Source organism: Zonotrichia albicollis, chromosome 2 (assembly GCF_047830755.1).
Source record: "Zonotrichia albicollis isolate bZonAlb1 chromosome 2, bZonAlb1.hap1, whole genome shotgun sequence".
NCBI lineage: Eukaryota > Metazoa > Chordata > Aves > Passeriformes > Passerellidae > Zonotrichia > Zonotrichia albicollis.
In genome coordinates this window covers 14,102,309-14,124,978 of record NC_133820.1, presented here as the reverse complement: position 1 = coordinate 14,124,978, position 22,670 = coordinate 14,102,309, and the positions used below count along the sequence as shown (strand labels likewise).

The following is a 22,670-nucleotide window of genomic DNA, read 5'->3' as shown; positions in this document are numbered from 1 at the left end:
TGCTTCTCCTTGTTTTGCTGCTTTGGAATGTGGCTGGAGATTGTTTACCAACAGCTTTGATTGGTTCCGTGTGAATTGTTTTTACTTAATGACCAATCACAGTCAGCTGTGTCAGACTCTGAGGAGTCAGTCACTGTTTTTTATTATCCATTCTTGTTAAGCCTTCTGATGTATCCTTCCTCTTTCTTCAGTATAGTTTTAGTGTGGCATAATATAATATAATATAATATAATATAATATAATATAATATAATATAATATAATATAATATAATATAATATAATCTATATAAATCAGCCTTCTGAGAACATGGGGTCAGATTCTCATCTCTTCCCTCATCCTGGAGACCCTCACAAATTCACCAATTCCCTGTGTGCTGTCCCTGCATCCCCTGGCAATTGTCTCTCTCCAGCTTTCCTGGGGCTCCTCCAGGCCCTGCAAGGCCGCCCTGAGCTCAGCCCAAAGCTTCTCCTGTGCAGGTGAGCAATGCCAGCTGTGCCAGCCTTTCCTGCCAGCAGAGCTGCTCCATCCCTCTGCCCATCCTGGAGCCTCCTCTGGGCTGGCTCAGTTTCTCATTCTCACTCAGGACAGTGAAGGATTCATTAATCATTAATCACCTCCTTTTTCAGTGATAAACACCCCCATGGACACACAAACAACCTGTCTGCATTTCCAAGGGGATTTATTAAGTGAAAGCCTTCATACCTGACTGAATTTTGAGGAATGCTGGCCTTGAATTCTGTGTCCACTCATTAGCACAGGGCTTTTATCCCTGAGCTGCCACCTGAGAGAATCACAGGAGGTTACATCCATATTCCTGCTGAGACCACAGCAAACCCTTTGCTCTGTGATTAATAATGTGTTAAGCCACAGTTCCAAATTATTTCAACTTTTCAATGGTTATGGGAATGTTTACAAGACTGATGGCTGGGCCTCACACTGCCAGGAGGCTGAAAGAGCTGTCATTTATTACAGGGATTTCTTGTAGCCAAATTGTGTAACACTACCCTGCTAAACTGCAGCAAAAGAGTTATGAGCTTTGCCACAGCATCTTCCCAAATTAGAAATGGAGTGAAGCTTTCAGCGCTACAAATGTTTTTGTGAGTGGGGAGAGGGAGGAAGTGAGGAAATGCCATTAGACTTCAGCAAAAATACAAAACCCCAAACATTTCTGGGCTGTGGTGGTGCAGCAGAGATTCACTCCTTGCCTTGGCTGATTTAATCCTGTCACACCACGATATTTTGTGGTGATTTTTTGCTCAGTTTCACCATGTGTTTGCAATCATGGAATCCCAGAATGGTTTGGCTTGGAAGGGGCCTTAAAAATTGTTTTGTTCCAGCCTCTTCTATGGGCAGGAACACCTTCCACTGTCCCAGGTTCTTCAGAGCTCCATCCAACCTGGCCTTGGGATGGGGCATCCACATAACCCAACCAATTAATTGGAAATTAATTTATTATTTCCCAATTATTTTCTTGCAACAACTTCTTAACCCTCCCAGGGCTGCTCTGAGGTCTGTTAATTGTCTTCTCCCTGCTGCCAGATAAATTCTCTTCTCCTCCCTTCTTATGACTCAAGGAATTTTCTCCTTTGATGATAATCAACAGATCACATTAAGCATTTGAAGGGACTGAGGATTCCCAAGGCTCCCACACGAAGGATTTGCTAATTTTGGGCACAGGGGAAGGTGGAGTCGCTGCCCTGGTGTCCCTGTACATGCCACAGCCCCCCATGTCACCCCAGGAAAAGGCTCCATTATTCTGGGGGCAGGGAATTTTCAATCTTGATTAGAAGAAGGAGAGAGCTGCACTGCACAGAGAACAGGTAAAGGCTGAGGAAGCACAAATTCTGCTCCAGGGAAACACTTTGGTGTTCTGTGAGTGTTTCATCTGATTCTCCTCCTGCTCCCCAAACAACCCATCCGCTTTTGCCACCCATACTCTCCCATAAAGCAGAGGAGAATGAAATCCAAATCAGTGCTCCAGGGCAAAAAATCCTCCTGGTTCCACCAAAGACCAACAAAACTCCAGCTGGCCAAAATTCCACCTGCCCATCAGGATGTTCAAATCCTCACCACAGCCTTTCCTTGCTGCCCACCTTCCATGAGGCCTCGGGGCAAGTTCACTGTTCCCTTCCTCAACCTCCCCACTGGAAAAGAAAAATAACAACAAATCCCCACCTCAGAGAGCTCCAGATGAAAGATCATGAAATAGGAAATAAGAGGTCATGAAATAAGAGCCAAATATTGCTGGTCCTGTTCTTCCTGAGCCTCAATAATTCATTCCCTGCAGGGCTGCTGGATCCTCATGCAAACTTGCGGGCAAAATAATTTCTGTGCCTGTATTGTTGTGTTTCCATTGACCTGCACTTCCAGCAGATTTGGAATAAAAATGTAATTGGAAAATTGATAGGAAACACAAGAACAAAATGATCTGGGTTGCACTGAGTGAGTTCCAGTTAATGCTCTGTGGAAGCAGGGCCCAGCATGTGCCATGTGGAATGTCAGGATTTAGGTTGGGATGAGGTTGTTATATTTCCAAATAATTTCCAGTACTCACATTCCTACTGGGAATAAGCAATTGCTGGTTTGTCTCCCTTTTCCCTTTAGAAATGTGACATTAAGGTGAATAAAGAGTTTTCATTCTTTGAGACAGCTGTGAGGAGCTGAGCTCAGCTCGGCCAGGCAGGAGCTCAGCCTTGGTGGTGATTGAGCATTTCCTCACCTCGGGGCCCAGATGTTCAGCTGGGCTTTGGGGAGAAGCCAAGGTGGCCCTATTGATCTGTCCTGTCCCAGAGCACCTCCCAGATTTAGGTAAAGGGCTTTGTGCACAGTATTTGCTCCTTTTGTCTCTCCGGATAAAATAAACTCCTCTTCTTGGAGCACACAGTGAGGGCAGTGCTCACTTTGGTGCTTGATTTGGCAGTCAGGGAAACAATTTATTGTGGTGGGAGGAGAGAAGGGCTCAGAGCTGGTTGGATTCAGCATGATCCCAATGTCTTCTTGAACATCTCCCAGACTCACATCCCTTTTATCGCCTGGATGTCACTATAGGACATGAAAGAACACAAGCACACACCGCTGTTCTCAAAGTGAAGAAAAAGGGAAGTTTATTTTCTGACTCTAACATTTATAGTTTTCTAAGAGTGCAAGTGGATTGGAGGGTGACAGGGCCACCTCTCCAATGACACTGGATAGACTAACAGTCTATCAACTTTCTCTTTGTCTATAAAGGAATGCAAAACAATGAGTTATTTACAGAAAGTGTGTGAGAAAGTTCGCCACAAGAATGTCAGCGTCAGAAGGCTTAGAAAATCTTCAAAAATCAGAGCGACACCTGCCTTGTGTCCAGCCTGTCCCATGAGTCCTCCCAGATGTTGTGATTGACTCTTCAGGAAGTACCGGAGGGAATAAACCCATCCCTGAGCTCCCCCAGTACCCAAACCTCATCCACTGCAAACATGGAGATAATCACAGAATCCCAAATTGGTTTGGGTTGGAGGAACCTTAAAACTCATCCAGTGCCACCCCTGCCATAGCAGGGACACCTTCCACTGTCCCAGGCTGCTCCAACCTGGCCTTGGGCACTGCCAGGGATCCAGGGGCAGCCACAGCTGCTCTGGGAATTCCATCCCAGGGAAGGATTTCTCCCTGATATCCCATCTAACCTTACTTTCTGTCAGTTTAAAGTCATTCCCCTTGTCCTGTCTAAGGACTTGGGAAGATTTCAAAGAATCCAGGCCAAATTTTATTTCTCTTTTCCACCCTGGAGGTTTAACAGATCTCAGGAACCCAGCAGGAGCCAGGGGATGCTGCCCCGTGAGCAGACATCTGTTAGAGTGCTTGGGACTTAACAAGGATCCCATGGAGATGTAAAACTGTGGAGATCTGAGTCAGGTCTGCAGTGTGGAACAGCAAAATCCCCATTCACAGAATTCACAGAATTCCCAGAATCCCTGGGTTGGAAGAGACCTTCAAGACCATCGAGTCCAGCCCAGCCCCAACAGCTCAACTGAACCCTGGCCCCCAGTGCCACATCCAGGCTCTGTTAAACACACCCAGGGATGGGGACTCCACCACCTCCCCGGGCAGCCATTCCAGAACTTTCTCACCCCTGCTGGAAAAACCTTTTCCCTGCTATCCAACCTGTATTTCCCTTGGTGCAGCTCGAGGCTGTGTGCTCTGGGTGTGTCAGTGCTGCTGCAGACAGAGCCCAGCCCCAGGTGAGCACAGGCCCCTTTCAGGAGCTGTGCAGAGCGATGGGGGCAGCCCTGAGTCTCCTTTTCTCCAGGCCGAGCCCCCCCAGCTCCCTCAGGGCTTCCTCACAGGGTTTGTGTTCCCAGCCCCTCTCCACTCTCGTTGGCCCCTCTGGATGTGCTCAGTGTCCCAAGGTCCTTCCTTGGAAGGTGCTGCTGGTTTGAGCTGCTGCTCACTGGGGCTAGAATCAGGAAAATTTAAAATTTCTCATTAAACACTCACGTGAACATTAAAGACAGATGGTTTTAGCCAGAAATTCCTGGGTTTAGTTCTTTCCCTGTTCACCTCTGAGCCTGGGAGCCCTGATTTGGGTGAGGCCTGGGAGTGAGGGGTGTCCAGTTTACGCTCCAGTCCAATGTCTGGATCAGGGCAGGGTTCCAAAGCAGCAATGTTCTGGCAGTGAAAGCTGCAGGAGGGACCCTGTGGCACTGTGCTTGTCCTGTCCTGCAGGAGGATTTGGGCTGCAGCTGCTGCCGTGAGTGCCCCAAACCCACCTGGGAATCATCAGGAAATGAGGGAAAGCCCCATCCCGAGCTCAGAGAGAGTTCAGCAAGGTGCATCCCCAAATAACCCATCCCTGCCACACCACACGAAATCCTCCCTGCCCAGACATTCCCAAAGCAACTTCTGCAATAATCCCTCGACAACGTTTTCCAGGCATTGCTGCTTTTTTTTTTTTCCTTTTTTTTTTTTTCCTTAGACACAGTCTCACTTCCAAGGCATCTCTGCTGGGAGAAGAGTGCCACCTCATGACTGCTGCTGAGGATGGAAGGAGCCCCAGCAGGAAGCTGGGATTGAGCAGCACAGGGACAGCTCCTGCCCGGGGCAGCTTTTCATCCATCACCACTGCACCCTAAGACCGTCATCCCCTCCAAAACTCCGGTTGATGTGCTTTGCTGTCACAGACATCTTTTATGGAATTTTTTTTCTTTAAGATTTTTTCTTCCTGAGATGCTGAGAAGCCTCAAGAACAAAATATAAACATTGATTATCTGCTGCTGTGGAATGCAACAAGTAGATCTTTGATTAGTCCATGTTAGATGTTTATAATTAATGGCCAATCACAACTCAGCTGGCTCAGACAGAGAGCCAAGCCACAAACCTTCGTTGTCATCCTTTGCTATTCTATTCTTAGCCAGCCTTCTGATGAAATCCTTTCTTCTATTCTTTTAGTATAGTTTTAATACAATATATCTCATAAAATAATAAATCAGCCTTCTGAAACATGGAGTCAAATCCAAGTCTCTTCCCTCATCCTAAGACCCCTGTGAACACGGTCACACTTTGCTGGACACAAAACCCAGGGCTGAACAGGAATTCATTCATTACTCAGCAGAGCTGACATTATGGAGGCTTTTATACAAAGTTTTTCCTGCTTTGAAGGTCACATTGTTTAATTCCAGACTCTTTTCCATCATCTTAAGCACCTCTGCTCTGGAAATTCTGCAGTTTGGATGTGAGCACCTTCGCCTTGCTTTCCCTTCCACACACACTCAAGTTCTTTATTTTCCACTCGTCTCAAGTTCTTTATTTTTTCCTTACTAAAACTGACCATTTTTTCCTCAAACTTTTCATCTGAGATAATTATTGCTAAACTAAGGAAAATTAAAAAGTCCTAATGACTCTTTGTTGCTTCCACAAGTGAGGTGCAGGTATCAAAGAAACAGAATTTCTCTGCTCCATCACCAATTTGGACTGTTTGAGGAAAATTTGACACATTTTGCCTTAGATTGATTTGTCTGCACTACAACAGAAACAATTAGTTAAAATATTATCAGTTTAAATATGAAGAAATATTTTGTTTGCTGGCTTTTTGCTGCTTTTTGCCAATGTTTGCTGGCTTTTTGCTGCTTTTTGCCAATGTTTGCTGGCTTTTTGCTGTTTTTTGGTCCCCTCTTTCCCTACTTTCAATGAATTCAGGCATTGAGGAAAGTGCCAGACTGAAAAGCCCAGAGCTTGAAGATTTTGTTCCTATTTGTTTCCATAATAAAAATTAATAGAAACATCAGGAGAGTAGAACTGAAGCTTTCCTAAAATCCCAGCCCTATTCCTGCTCTTCTCCTTTATTGGACCCATTGCTAAATGTGGGCAGTAATTAAAGATTAATCAGCTTCTTCCACACCACTTCCAATAAAACCACAGTCAATGAAAACCAAGTGAATATTTATTTTTCCAAAATGGTCATTGATCTACCAGCAGGTGTATTAATAGCCTCTACTATTAGACAGGATGCCAAGCAGATAAATATGGATACAAAATCTGACATATTAAATATTAAACAGCATTTCAGAAGTGAAAGATTTTGCATCTCATTCCCCCAGGCAGCCACTCTCTGCATCTCAAAAATATGCTGCTCGCATTGTCAGATAGCCAAATATTATTAACCTGAAAGCATCAACTTAATAAGTCTCATCCCATGAACAGAAAAAAAAAAAAACAAACTCAGAATAAAATTCCAAACCCACTTGCTACTCAGTGGGAGGATTTGCAGCACAGATGATTTTCAGTGCAGAGCTGCAAGAAGGCCTGCAAAAAGTTCATCAAAAATCAGAGCTGCGGGGAGCCTGGCATTGGCTGAGCCTTTTGTTGTGATCAAGGTATCAATAAACCCTCATTTCAATTTTAATTAAAGAGCGTTGTTGTGTCAGATGAACTTGGAGCTTAACGTGCTCAATGGTTCCTCTTAAAGAGATTTTTATAAAGGCCTCGATCAATCACATTAAATAATGACATCAACAAATGTTAGGTTGCTTAAATTCTCTCCCACTAAGAAAATTAAAGGGGATAAGATCTACAGCCCAAGCCCATCACTTAAAATAGGAACAAAACCAGCCCAGAACTTCCTCCTCCTCCTCCTCCTCCTCCTCCTCCTCCCAGAGCCTGGGATTCAGAGCTCCCTTCTGCAAACCATGGAGCTCCTCTCTCCCAGCCGTCTTGCCACTCCTTCAGGTGAAGCACAAGACAGAAATATCATCTCTGAACACAGGGTATCTTTAGAAAAGCTGATTTCTTCAAGTTTTCTCTTCTAAAATCAAGTTCCACCCACCCGAGTGTGGCTCGTCCCAGCCCACCTAAAAGGAGGCAGAGTTACAAAACCGCCCTGGGGACTCCACTGAGCCGGGCTGTGCCTTCCCAAAAATTCCAGGGATTTGGGAACTGGAACTGGGCTGTGCCTTCCCAAAAATTCCAGGGATTTTGGGACTAGAATTGGGCTGTGCCTTCCTGAAAAATTCCAGTGATTTGGGAACTGGAACTGGGCTGTGCCTTCCCAAAAATTCCAGGGATTTGGGTACTGGAATTGGGCTGTGCCTTCCCAAAATTCCAGTGATTTGGGAACTGGAATTGGGCTGTTGTTTCCCAAAAACTCCAGTGATTTTTGAATTGGGCTTCTACTTCCCAAAAATTCCAGGGATTTTGGAACTGGAATTGGGCTGTGCCTTCCCAAAAGTTCCACTGATTTTGGAACTGGAACTGGGCTGTGGTTTCCCAAAAATTCCAGGGATTTGGGAACTGGAACTGGGCTGTGCCTTCCCAAAAATTCCAGGGATTTTGGAACTGGAATTGGGCTGTTTCTTCTCAGAAATACCAGTGATTTTGGAACTGAAATTGGGCTGCTGCTTCCCAAAAATTCTATTGATTTTTGAATTGAGCTGCTGCTTTACCCAAGAATTCCAGGGATGTTGGAACTGGAATTGGGCTGTGCCTTCCCAAAAATTCCAGTGATTTTGGAACTGGAATTGGGCTGCTGCTTCCCAAAATCTCCAGTGATTTTGGAACCTTTGCTTGTGCTGCATTTCCAAGCATCCCTTCTCGCAGGATCTGCCTGGCAGGCCCAAGTGCTTTACCCTGGGCTCTCTTTCATCTCCCCCTCTGCTCCCTTCAGCCACAAACCTCAGAACAACCCCCAGAATATTTGGTGGGTGATTCACAGATTTTGCTGTCAGAAAGCTCCCAATCCTGCCTTATTTCCTGGATTTTACAGCATGCCAAGCTGCGTGTTCACACTGTTTTGTCTTTAATCCTGGCATTGCAAACAGGAAAATGTGACATTTTTATAAAAAGCTCCAAGTCGGGGAAGTTCAGCACGGAGCAAACCTTGGATGTTCAGCGTTTTAAGGAGAGGAACAAAAGCCACCCAAACATGCAGGCTGGAATTAGGTGCGGAAGAGGTGGTGGAATGGATCACACTTCTATTTTAATGAAATGTTTATCCCCCAGCAGTGACAGCACAGGAGTGCATCAGGTACAAAGTGTCACAGAAAATGTTTCTTTTGCAGAAAACGCCATTCCAGGGAAAGGGTTTTTTTTTCTCCCAGCCATCCTTTGGCATTAATTCCCATGAGTAGGGATTGAGCAGTGCCTTGTGTTGGCGTCAGTCCCATTGCACTGGGATTTGAGTTCCTGTTCCCCAGGAGAGGTGCAGATGTTGAGGGTTGTGGGGTTTTTTCCACTAAAGATTGACTTTCCATGCACATTCATTGAAGGATGCCATCTTGGAAGAGCTCCTCACAAAAAATGTTCAGTCCTTTCCCAAAGCCAAATGCATTTCACAGAATCTCAGAATCCCAGGATGGTTTGGGTGGGATGGGACTTCAAAGCTCACCCAGTGCCACCCCTGCCATGGCAGGGACACCTCCCACTGTCCCAGGCTGCTCCAAGCCCAGTGTCCAACCTGGCCTTGGGCACTGCCAGGGATCCAGGGGTGGAATTCCATCCCAGCCCCTGCCCACCCTGCCAGGGAACAATTCCTCATTGCCAAGATCCCACCCAGCCCTGCCCTCAGGCACTGGGAGCCATTCCCTGTGTGCTGTCCCTGCATCCCCTGGCAATTGTCTCTCTCCAGCTTTCCTGGGGCTCCTCCAGGCCCTGCAAGGCCGCCCTGAGCTCAGCCCAAAGCTTCTCCTGTGCAGGTGAGCAATGCCAGCTGTGCCAGCCTTTCCTGCCAGCAGAGCTGCTCCATCCTCTGCCCATCCTGGAGCCTCCTCTGGGCTCTGCAGCAGCTCCAGCTCCTCCCTGGCTGGGGCAGCTCTGCAGGTGGGGAATCACCTGAGGGAACACAGGGACACAATCCCAGTCCCTTTCCCTGCTGCCCACTTGCTTTGGATGCAGCCCAGGTCACATTTGCCTTTCTGGGATGCAAATGCACATTTCTGGGTTGGGCATTTTCTATTCTTCACTTCCTGCTTTTATTTTATTTTATATGTGCCCAGTTCCCATCTTCTGCCTCCCCCGTGAGGATTGGAGAGAGAGGAACCGGCTTCTGATCCATCCAGGATCCTCTCGGCTCCATCCAGATCTACCCAGGATCTTTGCAGCTGCATCCACATCCATCCAGGATCCTCTCAGATCCATTCAGGTCCACCCAGGATCCTCTCAGCTCCGTCCAGATCCATCCAGGGTCCTCTTAGCTCCATCCACATCCAGCCAGCATCTTCTCAGCTCTATCCAGATCCATCCAGGATCTTCTCAGCTCCATCCACATCCATCCATGATCATCTTATCTCCACCCAGATCCACTCAGGATCCTCTCAGCTCTATCCAGATCCATTCAGGATCCTCTCAGCTCTATTCAGATCTCTCCAGGGTCCCTTCAGCCCCTCACTGCAGCTTCTTTTAACCAAAATTCCCACAAATCCCCCCGTGCTGGACGCCCAGAAGGAAAAACAAAGCTCTGATCTGAAATCTGGGGAAGCTCCGGATCCATAAATGCATCCCAAGAGGCAAACACAGAGCAGGGCACAGAATCCTGGCATTCCATGTTCCAGCTCCTCTGAAATGAGCTCCCAGCTCTGACGGGCCAGTTCTGGAACCAGCTCCTCTCTCTCTGGTCAGGCATTATTGGATTTAATCAATTTCCCAGATTTAGGTGACAAAAAAATGTAATTGTCACCCATTGGGAAAGGATCAGCTGAAAAACAACATCAAAATTCAGACACATCAGGATTTGCTGGGCACAGCCTGAGTTTGAGGCTAAATTGAGGTTAAATATTGGCTGAATTGTAAATTTTTGGTAAAATTGCAATTTTTGGGTAAAATTACCATCTCTTTACAAGCAGTTCATTGAGAATATGTTGGTACATTTTGCTAAAAGTGGCAGCACATTTGAGGCTGGAGCAGACAAAGTCTCCTGCCTCAGCAGGTACCACTTGTCAGAAAGCAAAAAATTAGACACAAATTACCCAGTATTTAATTCCTGATAGGAGAAACAGTACCCAAGTAAATCGAGCATTTCCAATTCAGCATTTTTCCACTGGAAAATATAATTTCACTGGCATTGAGATCTCCTGCTGGGGCAAAAAATGCATTTTAACAGTTTGTAAAGGACTAAAGCATGCCCATTTTTTTCTTATTTAGGTGTTGCATTACACAATATATCACATTTGAAGAAGTCAGAATGAAGCCAGAATGCTTTGACCAATTCAATTTAGATTTTGTTTAGAATTTAACTTAATATAAACTTCATTTTTCTTAATGCCTGTTATTTGTTTTAGCAAGAAATAGAATTCAGAGCATCAGAAAGTTCAACTGACTGGAAATTATGGCTTCAATTTCCTTTGCATGTTCATCTCTGTGCAAATGGGAGCTGATAATCTGCGCGTTCTCCTGCAGAGCTGTGATTTTCCGTGATTTGGGGTGGGGTGGTCAGAGCAGCTGCTCCAGCCCACTCACTCCATGGAAATTTGGATTTTTTGGATGGAGCTGGTCCCTGCTCCCTCCCTAGCGACCACAGAGACCCCTGAGCAGCAAATAAAACCTCAAATACGGTGATCTCCTCCCGAGTAAGAAAGGTCCATGTAGAAATATCAAATTACACGAATCGTTGGCAGGAAAAAAAAACCCACACCAGTTTAAAGGTTATACAAGGAAAAAGAAAACAAACAAAACCCAGCAAAAGTTACCTCCTTGTACTATAATAATGATAAAAAATATCTGTCCTCACTCCTTTCCTCCACTCAACTCACAAGCCCAAAACACAAGGGTTCCACACCAGGCATGCTGAAGCAAAAATATTTAAAATATTTAAAAGGCTCCCAGGCACCTGTGGAGGTCTGACTTCTTTCAGGACGTTTTGACATTTCTCAGGGTGAGATAAAAAACCAATCCCCAGGTGTGCTCTGAAACAAATGATCAGAACCTCTGGGAATTCCCCTTTGCTACCTCTGAATGAGAGATTTTATCATTTTATATTTTATATTTATATTTAGATTTATATTTATATTTATATTTTCATATGTATTTTATATATTAAATATATTTTATATGTAATATATAAATATATTTATGTATATTTAAATATCTATATAATGTAAATATATAGCCATATAAATATAAATACAACTATAAATATAAATATAAATATAAATATAAATATAAATATACGTGTAAATACAAATATATGTTATTTATAGATAATATAATGTATATTATAATAAACAGTACATTATAAATTTTTTTAATTTTTTTAATATATATATTTGTGGGCTGTTTGCTCAAATAAACCGAACTACCATAGCCTTATTGTCAACTATACCTAAATTCTATGATTTTATGCTTCCAGCTTTAAAATACTGCAGGGAATTCAGGGTCCAACACAACATTTTGCTTCCTTCTTTTTATCTTGATTAAAGAGGACCAATTAACTCCCATGGAATGTTTCTGACACCGACTTGGTGGCACTCTGGAAATTTTAGTCCAAATTTCTGTCTTTTTTTTTATTTCTTTTCCTTGAGGCCATCATTTCACACCAGGGAGAGCTGTTTAGTACAAATTTGACAGCAAAAAAAAAAAAAAAAAAGAAAAATTGTAGAGGAGGAAGGAGAAAGAGAATCCAGTGCCAGCACTTCTCCTGCTTTTCCATCTCGGCGTGTTCCTGGTGGCACAGCAGAGAAACGGAGCCAGCAAAGCAAAGCTGGGGAATTTGCCAGAGCCCACACAGGGTCTGCAGGAGAAGAGGGGGATCAAGCAGGGGGTCCTGACTCCGAGCCTTTGGCTTGTTTGTAATAGCCCACGCTGCTTTCTTCTTCTCCTGAGCAGCCAAAAATAGCCCAAAAATGTGACAAATCCTTCAGCAAACGGATTGGAGAGCAAAGGGTCAGCAGGGCACGGAGAGAGGCTGGGGTGGGATCCTGGAAATCCACCTGGGATTCCTGGAGCTACAGGAAGGGTGAAGGTTCATCCCATTCCCTCAATATTGGGGTCGTTGGAGAGAGATTGCTCAGCAGAGGGACGGGACACAGGGAATGGCTCCCACTGCCAGAGGGATGGATGAATGATGGATGGATGGATGGATGATGGATGGATGGATGGATGGATGGATGGATGGATGGATGGATGATGGATGATGGATGGATGGATGGATGGATGGATGGATGGATGGATGGATGGATGAATGGATGATGGATGGATATGGATGGATGGATGGATGGATGGATGGATGGATGGATGGATGGATGGATGGATGGATGGATGATGGATGGATGGGGGATGGATGGATGGATGGATGGATGGATGGGGGATGGATGATGGATGGATGGATGGATGGATGGATGGATGGATGGATGGATGGATGGATGATGGATGGATGGGGGATGGATGGATGATGGATGGGGGATGGATGGGGGATGGATAGATGGATGGATGGATGGATGGATGGATGGATGGATGGATGGATGGATGGATGGATGATGGATGGATGGGGGATGGATGGATGATGGATGGACGGATGGATGGATGGATGGATGGATGGATGGATGGATGGATGGATGGATGATGGATGGGGGATGGATGGGGGATGGATGGATGGATGGATGGATGGATGGATGGATGGATGGATGGATGGATGGATGGGTGGGTGGGTGTCAGAACCCAGGACATCCCTCTGGCTGCCCTGGAGGACTCCAGACCCTTGCAAGGGGCTCAGAGACCTTGGCATGGAGTCAGAAACACCTGTGCCTTTGATTTTAGCCCTTGAAAAAAATTCCCAACTTTGTGTGAGTATTTACAAGCCCCAAGAGTTTGAGTAGAATGACAGTGAATTTACCACAAAGTAGAAAAGTAAAATTTTGGGGTTTTTAGAATGGGGGTTCAAGAGGCAAGATGGAGGAATCTGGGCGTGTCCAATCTTTCTCCTTCTACTTCTTGTCCTCCATCTTCTGCTGTGATGGTGACACTTTAAAATTAGTTTAGAGTAGAGACAGACTGTCTAACAGAGGTGATAAGTATTGAAAAATTATTTTAAATAAAGTACACATAGTTTTTTGTATAAAAAATAACACCACCCTGAGGGTGGTCAGAGTCCCTCGACCCAACCTACTAAACAGACCTCAGTGAGTCAAAAAGACAATGAATTAAATAATTGCAAATAAACACCCTTGGGAATGAGAGCCAAAAAATCCCATCTCCTTCTTTGGTCTCAAAGCTGAGAAAAAGAAACTTTCCGACACCTCAGAGTCATCTTCACACCAAAGACCTCGTCAGATGGGATGTTGGGAATTAGGAATTGTTCCCTGGGAGGATGGGGAGGACCTGGAATAGATTTCCAGAGAATCTGTGGCTGCCCCTGGATCCCTGGAGTGTCCAAGGCCAGGTTGGATGGGATTTGGAGCAGCCTGATCTAGGAGAAGACCCCCACCCATGGCAGGGGTTGGAGCTGGAATGTCTTTGATGTCCCTTCCAACCCAAACCAGTCTGGGATTCTTCGGTCACTGTGATGAAGCAGAATTCTCCCATCTTCTCCCCCTTGCCCCGGAAAAGGTGCAAAACTCAGCTCTGAGGCCACAGGTCAGGGATTCTGCTGCTTCCTGAGTGCCACAGCTCCGTCAGGAATCCGCTGCAGGAATTTACCTCAAGGGGTTGAGAGCTTCCTCCATGTTTAGTTTTGGTTTTAAAAGGTTCTGTCTTGGTTTGTAAAGCCAGGTGTCTGCTAAGGAAGGCAGGACCCTCCCTTGAAATGGAAAATGTAAACCCCCCTCCCTACCTCTGAATTATTATAATTTTGAAATTAAGGGACTCTCAGGCAAAAATATGGGAGTAGGAATAACAGTTCTTTATTAGGAAAAATAAAAATCAGAATGCAGTAATACAAAGCAGCACTACCAGAGTCAGAACATGCCCTGACACACTGTGGGTCAGGGTGGTGGCACAGTCCCATTAAATTATTATAATTTTGAAATTAAGGGGTTCTCAAGCAAAAATATGGGAATGGGAATAACAGTTCTTTACTAGGAATAAAAAAAATAAATAAAGATAAAAATAAGAATGCAGCAATACACAATAAACCACTGCCAGAGCCAGACCCTGCCCTGTCCCCTGTGTGTCAGGGGGTGTCCCAGCCCCATCCCAGGGGGGTTCAGCCCTCCTGCAGTGCCAGCTGTGGATCTGCTGCAGCAGGGATCCTGCACAAGGGGGGAGTTTTCCTCTGCAGCTCCAGTGCTGCTGCAGATGGGCCTGGGCTCCCTCTGGCCATGCAGGGCAGCAGAAAGCTGCTCCTCTGGCAATGCAGGGGGCAAAGGCTGCTGTGCTGTGCCAGGCTCAGATTTGATCCAGGTAGGAATGCTTGGCTCCTCCCCTGGGCGGAGCCTGGGCTGAGCCTTTATTCAGCCATGCACAGGAGGAAAGGGCGTCAATTTACGCTCCCTAAGCCTGCTGTGTGAGCTCCACCTCGTGTGATGTCAAACCTGATCCTGCCCTTCTTACAGACAGAAAAATAAATAAATTAAAGTCTTGGGGAAGCCGCGGGTCCTGCTTACAGCCCTTGTTCCTTCTCTGTTGCTGCAGGGATGACGTGCCAGGCCCGCAGCTCCTACATCACCAGTGAGATCCTCTGGGGCTATCGCTTCACGCCCGTGCTCACACTGGAGGACGGGTTTTACGAGGTTGACTACAACAGTTTTCACGAAACCTATGAGACCAACACCCCCGTTTACAGTGCCAAAGAGCTGGCGGAGATGGCCAGCCGAGCAGAACTGCCCCTGACCTGGTCTGTTTCCAGCAAGCTGGACCAACACGCCGAGCTGGAAACAGAGGAGGAGGAGAAGAACCAAGAAGACCAAAACGAAAGAAATGGAGACGTGGCCAACTTGGAGAATGAGTCCAAAGTGTAGGACCAGGGAGAAATAAAGGCCACCTCCTTTATCTCCTGCCTCTCTGCTCCCTGTTTCTTTCTGCGACACGCCTTTAATTTTTTTTTTCTCTTCCTGTTATTGGTAACTCACAGAAAATAAACGTTTTAGATGAAAAATCCCAACTTCAACCCCAGACTAAGCCAAGGCGTGGGTAAAAGCTGCAGCACCCACCAGGGATGGTGGAATCTCCCCCTGGCAGTGACTGGTGGCCCCTCTCCAGTGCAGACCTCCAGGTTTTTCCACATCAACCACACAAAAACCAATCTCTGAAATGGATGCAAGAGATTTTAAAGGAAAGACTAATTCATGCCCATCAAAGAAATGGGTCTTGACTGAGTTTTTATGTATTTCAGGACACTTTCACAGACTGGGTGACAGTGGAATGGGCCTTGCAGCTTTAAGAGGAAGGTGAGCAGAGGGACCTGCAATCCCCCACGACCCTGTACATATGCCTTATGTAACTATTTCTCTCTACATTTAGTAATAAACGCCGCATGTACAAAAGTACTGTAGTAAAGAACTTCTAAATAATGTACACAGCTGTGTAATTAATGTAGGTTTAGAAACAGAGCTCTAGAAATATTGGGATGCAAAAACCAACTACCCGTCGAGTAGGCATTTCTCTTCAAATATTTGCAGTGTAAAATTGATTTTAATTTATTTTTCTTTCCCCTCCCCTCTATGACTCTTCGAGTGGGTAACATTTTCTTCAGTGTACCAGACTGGCAGCTATTTAGAGTACCTCACTGTTGGCCAAACAGATTGTTTCACTCACTCTAAAAAGCCATAAGTCTGGGAAAGGGCAGGGTAGAGAATTGTCCTCCTGACATACTGTGAAAATGTTTACAAATAAGGCAAAACCCTTCCTGGTTCCTGTTTTCTGGGGGCAGTTCAACTGAAAAATTGAGGCTGTGGCAAACTCATGGCTAACCAGAATTTCCTGTGTACTCTCCATAGAGCAAGCATGTGTCATGTGGAGGTGTTATCCTTAACGTGCAATATCCAGGGAATCTGCTCCCGTGGGATCTCAGTGGAGCAGTCTACTACACACAAAAAATACCCACACACACACAAGCCATTGAAAAATGAATGTTGCACCTCAGCCAGTAGATTTTAGCTACTTCAGCTGGGAAAGAAGCAGCTGGATTTCGTGTGGAGCTGGAATCCGTGACGTTTGCAATGTGCTGGTGCTGAGGGCGCGGGGGGCACGACGTCCCTGGGGGTGTCCTTCCACCAGGATTCCCAGGAGAACACACAGGAGGGTCCTGCCTGGCTCAGGGGAGCCCTTCCTCAGTGAGTTCCTCCACCTTGGGTGGCTCCTGGCTGTTGGAAATCCCTGGGAATTCCATCCCTGGGGCAGAGGGAACTCCCATCACTTCCACGGCAGTGGGAGAGCTCCACCAAGAACAGCATTTCTGCCAGCAAAGGAGGAGAAGCTGCAGCCTTAATTCCTTAATTTTGGGGGGGGTTGTTTCATGCCTGCCTATTCCATGAAGAAAGAAAACACTGAAGAGAATCTGAAGCTTTTTTCTTCTTTTTTTTTGTACAGAAAACTTTACGTTTAAATAAAAGAGAAAAAAAAAATAAACCTCAGGAGAAACTTGGTGGGCAGGTGGAAAATTTGCACTGTGATATAGCTTTGGCATTAAATTCACACCTCTTTTCTTTCTTTTTTTTTAATTATTTTTTTTTGCTGGTACAACTGCCCCTTGCTAATTTTCAGAGAGGGTGGCTGAGGGGAGGGACCTCCAGGTGAGGAGGGCACACAGGGCCTGGGGAAGGGATGGGAAGGGTTGCACACCCGGGCAGATCAGGCTGGATGGGAAGAGGTTTTTATGGTTTCAGCACTGACCATTTTCCCCTAAAAGGCTTTCCCAGGATGCCAGGAATGGTGCAGGATGAAGATTTTTGGGCGGATGATTCTGGTGAAGGTTGGAACATTTCTGAGACAGATCTAGGCCTCAAGCTCATCCTGCTGCCCCAGCACCAGCCCCGTGCTCCAGCCCATCCATCCCCACCCCCGTGGCTCCCCAGCAGGGCTGCTGAGCGTTTTTAGGGTTTTTTTAGGGTTTTTTTAGGGGTTTTTGGGGGTTTTTGGGGCTCCAGAGCCCCTCTGGAAGCGTTGGGGCCACTCGCGTGCGTCCGTCCCGCCAAAGGTGCATGAGCTGAAAGCAAAGCTTTCCCTCCGAGGACAAACCTGCTTTTTGCTCTCACAATTCACTGGGCCACTCTAGAAGTCGTTGCTGCAGGTTGAGAACATTTGTGGTGCAGCTCAGGGCCCTGATGAAACCTTTTTTTTTGGTGTCCTTCAGCACGGAAAAAGAGAATTTCCGCCACTGGGGCATGCGCATGTGTAAGCTTTATTTCTGTGAATAGGGCACTTACAGCTTAAGGTGTGTGTGTTCTGTCTTTCTCTCCCCCCCTGTATTTTCTTGTCTTTGGTATCCATGTAGTATGGACTGTAAAGTTTATGAGATCTCATTTTTGTAACATAAGCTTTAAAAAAAAAAAATATTATAGAAGCCTCCAAAGCTTTCAAACGGGGAAGCTTCACGTAAACTTTGTACTAGAATGTCCCTATCAAACACCTCTATTTTTCTACAATGATTGATTAAGCAGTTTAACAATGTATTTTGTGTCAATGATTTCAACTGAATTGGTACGAAGACAATTAAGAATTGAATGCTGTTAATTAACAATGGATTTTCAAGCCGTATATCCTGAGTGGTGTTTTCATTGACAGTCAATCATTTCACCCAGGAATCTCAGCTCTTAGTCGTGAACAATATTCAAGGAGAGCTCAATTCCCTGTGGGAATATTCGTGGTAAATGACATTTAAGGGATGTGAATAACATAACATCTTAATGGAATTGGCTACAGAATTAATCCAGACCCATTACACTTCTATTATATATTAGTGAAGTTTCATTCACCAATATATTTTGATGTTTTTTTCTTGGATTATCTTATGATTTTTAGGAGAGAAAGGATTTCCAGAGGTAAATGTGAGCTCTCTGTTACCTCCTGGAGCTCTCAATTCCTTCTTCACTAACTTGCTGACTGAGAATGTGACCTTCAGCAAATACCCCAAGCTCAGCTTTATCATTTCCCAACAAATACCATTTTATCAGAATTAAAATAAATCACCAGAATGAATTTGAAGCATCACCCAAGAATGCAGATGTCCTGCTGGGTGTCTGTAGCTGTTCTGATCTGCATCTTTGCCCTACAGCACCAAAGCCATGGGAGCCACCCCAACAAATTCAGCAGCTGCCAAACCCAGGAGGGACAAAAAACATTCTTGAAGTTCAGTTCAAGGTTTTGGTTTCCAGTCTGGGTTGCTCATGTTCCTTTGTTGGAGTTAAAGAGGTCATTCAGGCCTTCCAAAACCAGGGAAGGATGAAATTCCTGAAATCCGTGTTCTCTTCCCAGCCACAGGGCAAGGGGAAGGTCTGGAACCAGAGCTCCCTTCAGCCCAGGCATGTCCAAAACCACGTCCCACTTCTCCCAAAAATCAAACCCAAGAGCCACAAGAGCACCAACAGCTCCAGCCCCTCTGCCCAGGGCTGCCTTGCTCTGGAATTCTCCCAGCAGCCCAATTTTCCTCACCTTTGGGTGTGGAAGGATCCCTGCTCCTGCCAGAGGGGTGGAACTTGATGGCCTTTAAGGAGCCTTCAAGGCTGAACCGTTCTAGGATGCTGCGATTCTGTAATTCCAGGGTTCTGTGAAATTTTGGGGTTTTTTTAATGGAAGAATGGAAAATCCCCCATTCCCTGGGCCCAGTCCACCCATCCCGGCATTTCCAGGGAAAAGGCAGCCCTCAGGATAATGCCCAGGTTTGTCACCTCCTCGCTGTCCAGCAGAGCACAGCCCTGGGGGGATGCACTCTGTCATCCCCAGAAAACCTGGGATCTCTGGCCCTCCTGCTTTTGGGAGATTTGAAGTGGTGAATTTATATTATTTCCTCCCGTTCTTTGATGTGGGTGTGGATGAGAGGCTCAACATAATTTGTCTCCTGTGCTTTGGGCACCTGGACATTCCTTCAGCAGCCAACACCACAGCTCCTGGCTGTCAAACATTAAATTTTTCCTGCTGAGGCACTCTCTGCCCATCAAAATCTTTATTTTCATAATAACACCAGGTTACCCCACTCAGGCACTTTTTAGGCCATAAATCAAAACTAAAACAGGAGGAGTTGGCTTCTCTTCCCCTCTTGTTCCCTCAGCTCCCAAACCCCTCTTTGAAATGAAGCACATGGAGGGCAGGCATAAATCTGGGTTTGAGCTGTAAATAATTCTTAAAGACAAGACCTGAGAGCTGTTGTTATTTGTTAATCATTTCCTGAGTGGATTTTAAACTTCCAGGCTTTGTTATTTTGGAGGGGAGAGGTGGAGCCAGACGTTCACGAAGTCATTTTGTGGGTTCAGCTTTTCTTTCTCCTGATTTATTCTCACAGTTTTACCAGATCCTCTGGATTTCCAGAAATTATAATCCAGTGGCAATTCCAGTGCAAAAATGCAATTATTTTATCAATTCCAGTGCCCTGTTTGTTGCCTGTTGATGCTCCAAGAGTTTCCCATGGAGAGCCCAGAGACATCACATCCAAAAATAGAGTTCCAGAGGGACTGGGATCTTCCTGCTTCACCACAAGTGTGAAATCTGCTTTCTATTCCAGGCGAATTCACAGCTCCAAACCACAGCTCATCCCTCCTTTCCCGCAGCTCACGTGCCATCCACACAGAGTAAAAACTTCAGAGTTTCTGGTAACATCAGCTGCTTTTAGGGAATTTTTGTTCACAGGGCAGGGATGGGGAGAGCTCTCCCTACTGTTTTTCCTTTTTTCTTTTTTTTTTTTTAATCAAAAGCAGCAGCTCCAAGCTCACAGCTGAAGCTGTTTTCCCTCAGATCATTACAGGCAATCATTTGCACTGAATTTCCTGGAGAATTTAAGCTGTGAGAGCTGCTGGAGAAGTGTTATCCCACCAAGTTTTCCTTCGTGTGTTGGATTGGAGTCCTCTGGACTCCTCCCAGCTCAGGGAAGGAGCGTTCCTGGCTCACCAGGATGGATCCTCACACTCACCTTCCCTGGCCACATCCCCATCATCACGTCCCAAATCCCTCCCTGGAGCATCACATCCCTACCACAGCTCTTCAGTCTCCCCAAATCTTCCCAAAATGTACCTCTGATCAAATTAAAAATAGCTTTTTTTAAAAAAAGAAAAAGAAGATTATGATGTCACAATGAGAAGTCTCTAATGTGAGAAGATCAGTGAGATTCGGGCTGGGGAGCCCAGACTGTCACAGTTTGGAGTCACTCCAAGGAATCTTGCTGGGATGGTGGTGGAAGCCGTTTCCTTTTCTCAGCAGCATTCCTGGTTCAGCTGGACGGGATCCTGGAGCTGAACATGGACCAGCTCTTCCCAAAATCCCTTGGAATTGCTTGGGAGGAACCTCAAAGCCCACCCAGTGCCACCCCTGCCATGGCAGGGACACCTCCCACTGTCCCAATGTCCAGCCTGGCCTTGGGCACTGCCAGGGATGGAAACCCAAAATATTCCTGGAAAGGAGGAATAAAAACGAGTGCAAAGCCCACAGATGGAGCCAAGAAAATTCCTGGGCACAGGGCAGGAATCAGGAATTCAGAGCTCAGCCACGCTCAGCCATTTTTCACAGCTCAACGTGTCATTTCTCTGATACGCACAACATTCCTATTAATAAATACGCTAAATAAAGCATGACCAAAATTGTTGCTTAAAAATGTTGGCCAGACAAATCATCACCACAGAATTCCTATTAATAAATGCATTAAATAAAGCACGACCAAATTTATTGCTTAAAATTCTTGTCTGGACAAGTCACCACCACGAAGTCTCCATTATGAGGACAGACAAGGGAGAAAATTCACAATTTCAACCTCACACAGAATTTTTTACTCTTGTGAAAGGCAGGAAAGTAACTCCAAGAGAGATGCCATTGTTTCCAAACTCCCTGGATTCAAAAGAAAGAGAGATCTGTTCAATGCACGAAAATCATTTGGCCTCTCCAAGACTCCATTTTTGTCACCAAAAATGACTCTGAAATTCCCCAGGAAACTGGAGGAGAAAAGGGTGGGTGTGGCTTTATTTCATCAAATTTAAATAATAAATTCCATTTTCTCTTTCAGGCAGTGTTTGTTCTCTCTTCGTGTCAGTTCTGACTGATTTGCCATAAAAACGTGACCTTCCAAGAGTATTTCTAGTTTTGTAACAAAGTCATTTGTTTTAGGTCTTTAATCATTAATTACTGAGGAATCTGTGGATTAGGGCTGATAATTAAAACAAGATCAATCCAGTGAACTGTTTCAGAGAAAAAAAATCCCAAAAATTAAATCCCAGCACTTCACAGATCAGAACAGAATCTTCCATTCACAGTTGTTTTTTTTTTTTCCCTTCACATTTCCAAAATAAATTAATGAAGCATTTTGCTATGAGAACAAATGTTTTGTTCATCTGGAGACTTGCTTGAAATAAGCTGAAAAAAACCCATTTTTGCTCAACTTTGCAGATAATGAACAAATTCAGGCATCAAATTAAATCAGATCTCCTACTGTAAAATGGAAGAGGCATTAATTTTTGTTATTTTAATAAAAAACACTGCTGGAGATATCTGGAAATGAAGAAATCTACCCTTAAAATGAGTCAGTCACTGCCAGACTTTGATCACAGATAAAATTAAATTTGACAATTTATTCCATTCTATTCCCAATCTGACATCTGTACATTTTCCTCCAAAAAATGGATTTTGGGAAGGGTTTGCACCAAAATGTCAAGGACCCACTTGGGATTTAGGAAGTGGGGGCTCAAATTCCTGATGGATCTGACTCAGAGAGAGTTTTTACATCTTGGAATATTTTAAATATGGAATTGCAGATGCTCAAACCACGTCTCCTTCCTCACCTGGATGGTTCCACCACTTATCAAAGTGGAGGAGGAAAAAGGAGAAAAGAGGGAAAAATGGGGTAAGGAGAAAGGGGGAAAAGAAAGAGAAAAGGAAAAGGGGGGGGGGGGAAGAGGAAAATTTAAAATGGGAGAAAATTAAAAAGGGGGAAAAGGGGGAGGGTGGGAAAGGAGGGAAAGGGAGAAAATAAAAACAAAAGAAAAATGGAAAAAAAGGAAAAAATTGCAAAAAAAGAAAGAGAAAAAGGGGAAAAGAGGAAAAGTGGAAAGGGGAGGGGAGGAAAATGGAAAGATTGGGAGAAGGGGAAAAGTGGGAAAAAAGGGAAAAAAGAAAAGGGAATAAAAGGTAAAAGGGAGA

The 22,670-nt window shown here is 45.1% G+C and overlaps 1 protein-coding gene across 2 annotated transcripts in view; it reads left to right on the top strand.

Annotated features, from left to right (window-relative positions):
• The window catches only part of KCNJ6 (potassium inwardly rectifying channel subfamily J member 6), a 175,464-nt gene extending 153,045 nt beyond the window's left edge, over positions 1–22,419 (top strand). For both annotated transcript variants that reach the window (XM_074533913.1, XM_074533912.1), the window contains one exon: positions 15,030–22,419. In XM_074533913.1, coding sequence (XP_074390014.1) covers positions 15,030–15,355 — 326 coding nt within the window. In that variant the 3' untranslated portion in view covers positions 15,356–22,419. The remainder of the gene's footprint in view (positions 1–15,029) is intronic.
• The last annotated feature ends 251 nt before the right edge of the window (positions 22,420–22,670 follow it).